Source organism: Anabas testudineus, chromosome 17 (genome assembly GCF_900324465.2).
Source record: "Anabas testudineus chromosome 17, fAnaTes1.2, whole genome shotgun sequence".
Classification (NCBI taxonomy): Eukaryota; Metazoa; Chordata; class Actinopteri; order Anabantiformes; family Anabantidae; genus Anabas; species Anabas testudineus.
The window spans coordinates 9350426-9362464 of record NC_046626.1 but is presented as its reverse complement, the minus strand read 5'-3'; the positions used below and the strand labels follow the sequence as shown (position 1 = coordinate 9362464).

The window sequence follows — 12039 nt, the reverse complement described above, 5'->3', positions numbered from 1 at the left end:
AGTCACAGACTCTTTCTGTTTCTCACGCGCGCGCGCACGCACACACACACACTCACACACACACACACACACACACACACACACATACACACACACAGGCTCTCACATTCTTTCGTTTTTCCTCTCCAATCCCTGTCTTCTGCCTCTTCCTTGTTTTCACACATAACTGCTTATCTGTTTTGTTTATGCACTCCCTCGTCTCCTCTGTGTCACCGCGTATGAAATATATTCTAACAGCGTGATGTTTTTATTAATACACACATGTTCATATTTGTATATGTTATATGCATATTTTTCCTCGTAGCTGTTACTGCTGTTTTTACCACTCTGCACATCTCCTCTAAAACCCCTCTCGTCTATGTCTCCCTTGACAACGACAGTGACACTTTGACCTTAGCTCTTATGTAACAGCTGTGTAGCTCAGTTAGACAGCTGACGAATGAGAGAGAGAGAGAGGGAGTGGGAGTGGGAGGAGGGCTTCAGCATGGCTGCATATATGGCAGACATTTTGTTGCCGGATTATAAAGTAAGAGGTGATAGAAGACGCAAAAAAGAAGAAGAAGAAGAAGAGCTTAGCGCTGGAGAGGCTGGAGGATTTGGGAAGACTGCCAGCAGCAGCATAACAGGATGAGGAGCAGATGGTGGAGGACAGAAGAAATGATACATAAACGGGCGGATATTTACATCATAGACTGTGACAACAAACTGTCTGAGCTGTGGCATACACTAGGAGGTGAAATATCCTGTGTCTGCTTTACCTTGAATTGTCTCCTTGAAGCGCAGAAGAAAAGGTTGCCCAAGCAACACAGTCGTTTAAAGTGACAGCCTTGTGGAGCCAGTGATGGACAGAAATGAGGCATGTTGATGTCTTTCCACTTCATGTCTGCCAGGATTATTTTTAACCTCTCTGAGATATAGTGCTGTGCAACAGGGTAGCCCAAATTATAGAGCTCTAGCAACATGCCATTCATGGGTTACGCGTAACACAAACATTGTCCATATAGACAACATAACAATTCCCCCACCCTGCATTGAATCCCTACTCATCGCCGACTCTTTTGAATCGCAGGCATTTTGCTGTTGTTAGAAATGGCATAAGGTTTCTCCTGACTCGGATCAAAGCTGCTGTAGCCTTGTGACTCCTCGGGGTTGAATTTAAAGGCCTTGCTCACATCAAAGACTCTTTGTAGGGATGAGCGACCAACTGTAACTGATTGGCTGCACATGGTTTCAGTGGCGAGGCCCCACGGCCGATTTCTCTGCTTTAGCAGCATCGACTCCGTTACGTTCCAGTGTCAATGCCGTATTGTAAAATGTTCACATGCATTTTTATGCTATCAGAGGTAAATAACATTCACCCTTCACGTCTTTTCTCTTCCTAACTTGTGCGTCGTGTCTGCAAAAGCACAAACATGCACATGCACACACGCAGGGCCTGGACTGTGCCAGTCAGTTTGTTGAGATTATTTCAGACTCCTGCCATCCACGGTGCTGTAATCCCTCACTCCCTCTTCCCTCATTCAGTTAATATCCCTGTTTTCTCCTCTCTGGAGGCACCATTAATCCACCTCCCCTCCTCCCAGCAGCCATAGCTCTGTAATCTGGCTCTGTGAGCTGTGCTGCGTCACTAGGTCAGTGTGTCAGAGTACAAGCACTGCTCCCTCCTGCCACATCTACTCATCCTCCTCCATTCAGCTCCTCTTTACATCCCTGCTCTACCTCCATCTTTTCTGTATCATGCAACATCTGTTTTGTCTTTTTAGCTCCTGTTATCATGTCACACTCTTGTACATCTGTTTCCTCTTCATTCTCAGTTATTTCTTATCAGGTTCATTTTTCATACACTGTACAGCTCCTGAGTTTGATAAAGAAGTCGAGTTAATACATACGAGTTGAATCACAGGTCACTCCACCAGCCACTATCAATAATAAACATATAGTAGTAGTAACTATCAACTTTCTGATAGCTTCAACAAAAAAGGAGAAATTATAACCTTGTTAAAGTAGAATCGTGGAAGAGCTGTTGTTTGGATTATAATATTAGATTATCCAGCTGTACCTAATAAAGATGCCAGTGAGTGTATACATTTAGCGTGCATTAAATTACATTTCTTAAAACAAACTATTGTGGAGGCACTAGAAAGAGTTCTTGTAGGTTTAACACACAATATCTGTATTTTGAAGTCAACAGGTGTTTCAGCTTCAGTACAACTATGAAGGAAGAAGAGTCTGAAACCTGACTTGCAAAATACTTTTGTTTTATATGTAAATTAATTTTTTTAAACTGGAACTTGACCCTGGCAACTCTATGACCGTCTGATCATGATTTCTTGGTATTAACTGCCTTAAAAATGTATTATCTCAATGAACACACAGGGTTTCCTGCCCCATTAAGAACATGGGCAATTCCAGTGTTTTTCTTTTTGTCTGAGCTGCTGTTGTCATTTGTTTTCAGAGGGTGGGGTGGAGGTGGAAAAAAGTGATATCACATGCCTCACTCAATCAAATGTAATCAAATCACGCCCACACTGACTTGATAAAGAACATGTGCTGAATTAGTGACTGTTAAATTATTTTATTATTCCTAAATATGTTTTAAAATTCAGAATTATATCTCTTTGTCTCAAAAATACTGAATAATAAAAGGATATTATTAATAGTTTATTTAATACAAATACTTTGACATCTTAGATTTGCACAGTGGAACCACCGTATTTTATTAATAGTGTGCCTGAACGTTTGGTGCCTGTTCAGGTGACCTGCGGAAGACTGGTTCTTCTCTATTTCCTCAGTATGAAATGTATCAAGCTAGCCATCCTCTAATCGAGAGCTTACTTCTCTAAAGCTCCACACCATTATGTGTCTCCCAAACAGCACATATCTGTCTCTCATGTGTCTAAATCCAGACTGCGTCACCTCGTTGAACTGCTCCTTGTTGCTGTTTGCATTTAGAAGAGTCTTGATGACAAACACATGCGTACACAGAGTTACACCTATGTTTAAATTACTGCACGAGGCCTGTGTCAAGACTTGTCCTGACGAACAGAATGAGTAGCAAATGTCTTGCTTCGTCACTGGCTGTCTCACTCTCTCTTTTCCCCACCCTTCAACATGTCTCCTTCTAACAAAGCAGGTTCATCGCGCACACCCACAAACGGCTGAATGGAGGAATCTGCGGTGCTGAGACATTCACGGTGCCAAACCTCCCTGCTTTAATAGTTCAATACATTATCAAAACAAGTGCCAGTCATAACTGATTAAAGTGTGATCCGATGTCATAACTGCTGACACGTAACTGATAGGCTGTGCACTACACGCTTGCCTGTGTGCATGTGACAACATTAAAACAGAAATCTGATGCAAATACAAATATGCAAAGATGTGGTAAGTGTAAAAAGAGGTTGCCACAGCAACTGGGTTGTGTGTATCTCCACTCTGAATCAACATGCTTTGTGGGCTTTTCAGCTACACACACACGCACTCATACACGTCGCATGTACAAACAATCAAACATGCACGATGACAATGATAAGTTATTTCTGTCCGCAACTAACTAAGACCAGCGAGGAGGAAAATGTTTATTTTAGTATCCTGCACATGTTCCTCAACGGTGACTGTTGTGACTGTTCTTCTTAGTGCCTTGCGTCAGATTGCTTTCTCCATCTTTGGCCAGATGACCTACATCTGCTGTGTGCCATCCACAGGGCACTGGCAGACACCCATGCACTCCGTATCTCATTCTTCTTTCATCCTCCCATTTTCCTGCACCTTCCTAAATCAGATCTTCTATTTTCTTCCAGTTGTATTCAATAATTGCTTTGTGCAATCCCCTAATCGCCTCCATGTATCAAATCAAAGAGGACTGGAACTGAACAATGCCTTTTGTGATGATCACTTCATGTTTTTAAGTGACACATTAGCTTGTTTTTGTTGAGACGCTTCCTGAACAGGTTTATCACATTCAGTGCCCACATTCTGTTGAACACATGATGCATCCACGTATCTAGCCTCAGATCACTATTTACCGAGATAAGCAGACATGGAGGTTTGGTAATTCAGTTCATATATAACCGCCTAGATGACTCATCGCTGCGCAGCCAGCAGAAACAGAGACATCTAGTGCTGGGGCTGTGGAAAAACATGTGGGGCTTATGTAATACTTCGAGTTTGCTCCTTAGCATGCATTTTTCATGATTTTCAGTCTATATTGCCAAAAGCTTGCACAGACACATAAGTCACAAGTTAGGCATTTTTATGAGCGTTAAAAACAGCACAGGAGTGCAGTGACTGATCTTAGACAGAGCACAATGAAAGAGTTTCTGCAAAAAGTCTGTTTCCACAGCAAACAAACATGAACACAGTATGCAGACAGTGACACACTTTCTGGTGGCTACACTTGACCACCTGATCACAGATTGACAACCCCCACAGTCATTATGCAATGCCGGATTATTATGTAATGCATCACAACAATAACAAAAAGTTGGACTAAACCCTTGAAACTCTGGCTGATTAACGGATCCATATGGTGCAACTGATTCATCTTGCTTGACATCTGTGAAAGTGCAAGTTGCCTTTGTTCGGCTGATTCGTGCTTGCTATTTGCTGATTTGGAGAATGTATCACTGCCATCGGTGGAAGTGGAAGGCTGTGCTGTGTTTTTTTGAGATTCAGGAGGTAATAAATGAGAAACAGGAGGGCTGCGCGGAAAGTCTGCATTGCGTCACAGCGGGGAGCAGAGGAAAAGGGAGAGAAAAGACACAGAGGGAGAGAGCGGGGGCACAGCCAGGGGAGAGAGGGGTGTGTTTTCACTGACCTAGTTAGAGCAATGGAAACCCTCCCTCCCTTGTTCACCCTCTCCCCCCTCCACCCGCCTCACAACTGACGTGTAAAGGGCACTTTCAAACAGTAGCAGACAAACAGAAATGAATGCAGACAGGCAGAAAGCAGAGAAAGCCAAGCGTTAGAGACACAGGCAGAAAGGGGGGGCAGACCAACAGGCAGGCAGACATGAATCAAGAAAAATTTAATTGACTGAGACTAGCAGATAAATATATCTACAGTCATATACCATATCCGGGCAGACCTGGGAAATATCTGTGAAAACAGGATAAGCCTAAAGGGATTTAAAACAAATTAATGATAACAACAGGCTGCATCTGAAACACTGGAAATCCTGAACCACTTCATATCCTGTGCAATATTAGATTTCTGCCTTTATTTTCATAGAATTACGTCTCCCAAGCTCAGAGCAGCTTTTAATAAAATCAGAACACTTCCAAAAATGCAATAAAGCTGCAAAATACAAGCAGCAATCGCTAATAAACAGGATCTTATCTATTACAGCTAGTGCTTCTCAGGGTTCTTGTTGTAGAAATCTGCATTTTTCAAAGACATTGCAGGGTAAGATGTGTTATGAGGATCAATAGGTAAACATCTTTTCACTTAGAACCCAGAACGTGACAATAACCCAGGTTCATATACACACACACAAACCTGATCTTCAGTGTTCTCTCTAATTCTCGTCTTTCAAATAGTCCACGTTTCAATTCAGAGGCCACAGGCTGATGGAGCAAGCGGACTAGTTTGGTTTGAAAGGGGACGCAAAACTTTCCTGAAACCAAAGTGTGTCGTCTAAAAATACATTTACCCCTATAAAACCAACAAATAAAAGGGCAACTTCATACATCAAAACTTCTGTTTTTTGTGTCGTGTATTCTCAACTGTTCCGTTTAGTCCATCCAAGCCCTCTCCCTGATCAGATTTTCAGATTTCCACCCCTCCACCCCTCCTTTTCTAAAGAACCTCAGTCTTTCCCTCCCGGTTTCTTCCTGTTAATCTTTTTCTTCCCTTTGCTGAAACCCTCATCCTCAGTGGAGACTAAGGGCTTCTTATTTTTGCACTTTGGTCTCCTGTCTTCAGTGATATGATTTATACTGGGCTTCTGTAGTTAAAGTCCTCATTAACAATTGACAAGAGCCACAATTAGTTTAGTTTGTGCAGCACTTGAAGTTGTGCCATTATTAAGTTTTATTCTAGTTTTAACTATGATTGTGGGACAAAAACAGAAAGAAAACATAATCTGACATGAATCTGTTGTCCTTTTTCAGACCTGCTCTTCTGTTCTCCTCTTTAAATCTAGTTATTCCTCTCCAACAAGGCTGTCCTTCTATTTCGAATATTTAAGGACAACAATATAGAGACAATCATTGTGCACAGTGTTGTCAGGAGCCATGATCAGTAACAGTTCATTTTCCAACAACTCTGTTCTTTTTTTTTTTTTGCATCTGTGACCTTATTCAACCTAATTGAAGGCCTGTGTCCTACAGTAGCACTCCTTTGCTGAACTTTCATACTTAGTTATGAACGCTATGTTGAACCTCTGCTGTATAAAGGTCATGGTGCAGACAATGATTTATCTGTGTAATCTTGTCAGGTCAAAAACTGGTCAAGGTTCATGATTATTGTGGACATACAATCCTAGTAAATGTTTTATTACATTTTTTGTGCTTTATTCCACCAGCAATTTCCTGTATTCCCGCTCATTTTAATGTTTTCCATTATAGAAGCTCAATAACAGTATACGACACAAACTAAACCTCACTATGGACTCATTTTGATTTCAGCATTACGTTCATTTGATATCCAGGCTTTGTATCATGAAACACTCCGAAGTTTAGTCACTTCGGTGAATACACATCCTCCGTCATAAACAAGTGAATCAGTCCCTAGAAGATAAACAAGCACATATTTGGGACTCGGTCTCTGTGAGCAAAAACAAAGCAAAGGAGAAAAGCATGCACGCACACAAAGAAATGTCAATTACACAAGTACACAATCAGGGCTCCATCAAAACACTGTGTGGCTCCATTTCTAATTAAATGCCCATTAAGCGGGGCCGTCATCGTGTAGGGTCTGGTTCGTGTGTGTGTGTGTGTGTGCAGACTGTATCATGTGTCTGATTGAAAAGAAACACTTCGATGAGGGCATGCGGATAAAATAACTCCCAAATGTAGAGTAGGTTGTCTAGAGGTGCTTGATGGTATAAAAATTATGATATTGATTCCTCGTCTGTTTCGATTCATATTGAATCCAGAGACCTATTTATAAATACTCTTTCATGCTCATTGTGTCTGTCTTATGTACGTCTTCAGAGAAGCTACAGGCTTCTTTTGGTTTGTCAGTGAAAAATAATGCGTGATGGCTGACACACTGACACACATTGTCCGACCAAAAACTCACCACCTTGAACGGCCGTATGTCACATGCTGTTGGTTTTTCGCTGAAACCCACTGTCTCCTCGTTGGCCATTTGTCTTCAGTGCAGTTTCTAAAGAGTAGTGAGGTTGCCTCTTGTGTTGCACAAGAACAAGATTTAATTTTCAGTTTGGCTTTGTCATTGTGGCTCTTGATTTTTTTTGCATTCACCCCTATTTTCTTTTATCTTCTGTTTCTGGAAATGATGACATTGAAAGCTAATTTCCTATTAAAAACAAACTAAAATCATCTGACTAAAATGAGCCCTGTAAATGAAATCATTGTGTTCACCAAACACCGCAAAGCTGCCACTTCTGCGACACAGCGATTTATATCTTTAATTTTCACAATGTGAAAGTGGTTAAAGGTTACTACAAGAGTGTCAAGCATATTGATCAGAGCTGTGACTCAGTTACCCAGACTCTATTTCTATTGGCCAGCTTGTCTTTTGCTCTGTGTTACACTTAGCCACAGAAGCCAATTCATACATATGAGAGAGGAAATGATGCAAATCTATACAAATCTTCCATACAGACATAGAGCTGCTTTACAGTAAGGTACAACTCCTCAGAAGTACAGCTCGCCTGGTAAGTTTTGGGTTTTATTGGCAACAAAACGTTTTTACCTATGGATTTTTGTGTGTTAACAAGAAATGGAACTTTCTTCATTGTTATGTTTTTCTGTTCTCTTTACTGGTATTTGACTGGTTGACTGGCCACCTGGCTCTATAGTCATCTCATCTGTGGGTACCTAAACTATTCAAAAAGAGTTGCAAAATTGCATTGTACCTGCAGTAATATAAGGCAGACTAGAAACAGAGTCAAGTTCCTCCCTTCTCTAGAAGAAGGAAGTCATTATCAGATGTTAACAGACACAAAGAGTTCTGTTGTTGTCATACTACATAAAAAAAAATGTTTTTTTAGATTGGCCCATAAACAATTCTCAGGTGCTCACATTCTAAAAACACTTGCTTATAATCATGTAGGGTCAAAGATTTGGTTTCTGTCCTTTCCCTTTTTTGAAAATAAAAGCATTCAGAACTTTACATTTTAATTGTACGGTCCTCTTCTGTCTGACTGAGCAAAGGGAACTGGGTATAATGGTGGAGCATGCAGCCTCAGCTTTACGCTGATAATCGACTTGTTGGACCACAGACAATTCCAAAAACTTATGTGCAAGAAGCATTGAGTATGAGAGGTGATTTACAATGTCCACAATAAAATGATACATTATATATTATACAGGATGTAATGTATCCTGTGAAGAAGATGCACTGATGTTTTATGCATTTATGTATTCTGTTGTTTGTGCATCTGAGTTAGCTACAGGTTTTTAGAAAAGAAGACGTTCTTTAGCTGCAGTGGAGGGTTAGTAAAGCAAATTAAAAGCAGATAAGAGGAGTGCTAAACAGAACTGGTTATTTGTATTTAGCATGCAACCACAGTTTAATTTAGGCTGTGGGCCTGTCTGCTGTTACACACCCTCTCTCTTCTACCATCATGTTCTCTGTCTGTATCTTCAAATAAAGGCAACAAGTCTTCATAGAGAGTGCGAACGATGGATGTTGCCTCACATCACTTATGGGAGAGAAACTCTTCAGTCCAATATTAAAGGGGAACTCAAACAATTGTGCAAGTCACGGGGTGCATATGTTACATCAAGCTTTTTGTGGCTCCAGAAAGGGTTGCGTGACGGCCTCAGTTGATTCATTCGATGCTAACTTAGTTGCTGTCAGTTTAAAAATAAAAATGATGAGGAAATGATTAGGTCAACCAGACCTCACTATTTGAGGCATGCAGCTTGAGGCCCATATGAGTTGCATTGCAGGAAATGTAGACTCCAAATTTTCAGCAAGTGAGAAGAACGTGTTGACTAACAAATGCGATATCTCTGGTTCTAAATCCATTTTTAATGTTAATGTTTTTGTGGTGCAATGCTAAAATTGTCGTGCTCATTTGCTATTGAATACGTTTTCTCTGCAGCACAATTATCTTATTATCTTTTTAAACTTATTTTTCACTCTGACTCATGGCCACTTCTTACAGAAGAAGGATGTACACCAACGCCACCAACACAACATGTACAGAGGACCTGCTTCAGGGATGGGCTTACAGTCTCCTGTTTCTCCTGGGTTTCCTTCTCAATGCTGCTGCTCTGCGTGCCTTCATTGCACGGAGGAATTCTTGGACAGACACCGACATCTACATGTTCAACTTGGCTATAGCTGATACTGCCCTCGTTCTCTTCCTTCCTTTTAGGATCTATGATGCCTTCTTCTGCCTGCCTAAGACTTACTTGTGCACCTTGCTCATTTGCATACATTTTCTCAACATGTATGCCAGCATCCTGACCACGACAGCCATCAGTGTCCACCGTTACCTGACTATAAAGTTCCCCCTGCAGGCCAGATCTTGGAGGAGGAAGAAAGAGACAGCTTTTGCTGTGTGTTTGCTCCTTTGGTTGTTTCTGGTGACAATATGTGCAGTGTTTCGAGATGATAACGCCCCTGATAAACTCTGGACATGCTATCAAAGATGTAAAAATGAACGCCTTAAAACACAGTTTGTTGTGATTCTGTTATTACTTGGCTTCCTCGTACCGCTGATAATCGTTGTGTTTTGTTCCAGTCAGATGATCTATATTCTATTAAAGGGGGATGACAAGTCAGAGGAAAGGAGAAATGACAAATCAGAGCAGAAGAAAAACATTGTTGGTATGATAACAGCAAACCTGATTGTATTCATCGTCTGTTACACACCTATCCATGTTGGCTTCCTTGTCATCTTCTTTTACAATCCACCTCCAGACTGGCAGCAGCTAAAAATACCGGCATATGTGTATTTTCTTGTGTCTGAATGGATTGCTTCAACCAACTGTTGTTTAGATTCCTTCAGCTACTGTTTTTTAATGAAACAATTTTATTCCTAAGTCAGATAAACAGTATTTGTGTATATTTTATAATAAATCACAATAAAAACTAAATGATATTGTTAAAGGGGTATTCCATTGGTTTAAAAATAAAACTGTTCTATTACATCCTGTGGGCAGCAGAATGCTTGTGCATCATTTTCTGGGGAACAGGTGGTGTCAGGCATGATTGAAGACCCTTAAGAGGTCTTGGAGTCTGGCCTCGACAGGGCAGAGCTGTTTTGGTGACAGAGGACAACCTACACAATATTAGGCCTATGGTTTCAATGTGGTGACTGGTGATCCGGTATGTAAGAGGTTGCAGATATGGCATCCAATAGAAGTAGGGAGTCAGCAAAGATGCAAGGAACAATGTTGCTGAGTTGAATTATGGGAATTATAGGATAGAGAGTTTTAGGCACTTCATGTGCCTATTGAAAGTAAACCTAGCTACTGCTTAGATGTTTACCATTTTTAAGTATTCTTTCCTTTGTTAATTTCCCAACATTATAAAAACACAACACACATTTAAACTGGAGCAATTACTATTATATGTAGCTTGAGTGAAATGCCATGTCTATTATTTGACTTTACTATTTATGAATTATTAGTATTGTTATCGACTTATGTATTCTCATCTCTGTACTTCTCAACAAAACAACAGTCTGTGTCAGGCTTAGCTGCTCTAAGAGACAATATCTAAAGGCCCCCATGGGAGTTCAGGCCTTTCCCTTCCTCATGAAAGCCAGATGAATGAGGTCAAAAAGGCAGTCAGCTCCCTCTTGTGGTGAGGAAAGTAAATACTTGACACTGCCTGTTGAGAGGCTTCAACCTGCCAGACTGGTGAAAAATATCTCTCATTTAAAGAAAATAAACAGCAATAATGATATACACATTACTCGAGACTGCTGTGTAGCAAGAGTCGCATTTTGTAAATGTGTGAATACGTGTGTGTGTGTGTGTATGCATGGGCACATGTATTTATTTCAATGAGTGCATTCAGAACCTAATGCGACAACATTAGCAGTCAATTATATAATGCCATTTAATAGCAGTACTTCAAAGATTGATAGTTATTATAACAGCAGTATCTTAGCAACTGCAAAAACTCAGCAGGCATCTGTCAAATGAGAAGCCTCCAGTTTCTGGCTGAGATCAGGCCTGCGGATCTACTCTAACAACAGGAAACAGCTGAACTCAGCAGTCAGCCAAAGTCACGTAAATACTGTACATACATCTTATTCACAGCATCGTTACTGGAAAAAAAAAACCTCACACTTCAAACACAGTCCTGTCTCGTAAGAGTTTGAATAACACCCCCCCCCCCCCCCTCCCCCCGCCTCCCCAAAATCCAAACTGACACAATATACCTTCTGCATGATTATTTACACTATTCACAAAATGATACAGGACATCTGCTTTACGAAATGCAAAAGACAGAAAAGGATTTGTGCTTTTCCTTATTACTGCACACTGAAATGACCAGAAAAACAAACAAGAGAAAACGAATGAGGACATTCATTCACTCAGGATTTTGACAAGCATGTTCAAGATCCTGTCGTATGGCAGTTGGTTGACAATGTCAAACAGAGAATCACTACAGAACAACACAAAAATGAGATACACAGTGTTCCCTCACAGCGTTTCAGTCCATTGGGAGGTTTGCTTATGAACTACTTATGAATTATTATTATCACATTTCAACTATACACAGCTCATGTCGTGGTATCAGGGATTACATTACAGTATAATCAGAAAGCGTATGACAAAGCGTCTGTATTCATTCTTACATATTTACAGTGTATAAGTGTGGTGTGGTGTGTCACAGTAGTTTATAAACAGACCCTCAGACATTGTTGGTAGCATTCAGTGTCAG

General features: G+C 40.7%; 1 protein-coding gene across 1 annotated transcript; it reads left to right on the top strand.

The window, feature by feature from the left end:
- Positions 1 to 7757: 7757 nt before the first annotated feature.
- On the top strand, positions 7758 to 10246 carry LOC113172153 (G-protein coupled receptor 55). Its single transcript, XM_026374995.1, has 2 exons — positions 7758 to 7843; positions 9302 to 10246. Exon 2 carries the CDS (start codon positions 9309 to 9311, stop codon positions 10182 to 10184), a length of 876 nt encoding a protein of 291 aa, XP_026230780.1. The 5' UTR covers positions 7758 to 7843; positions 9302 to 9308; the 3' UTR covers positions 10185 to 10246.
- The last annotated feature ends 1793 nt before the right edge of the window (positions 10247 to 12039 follow it).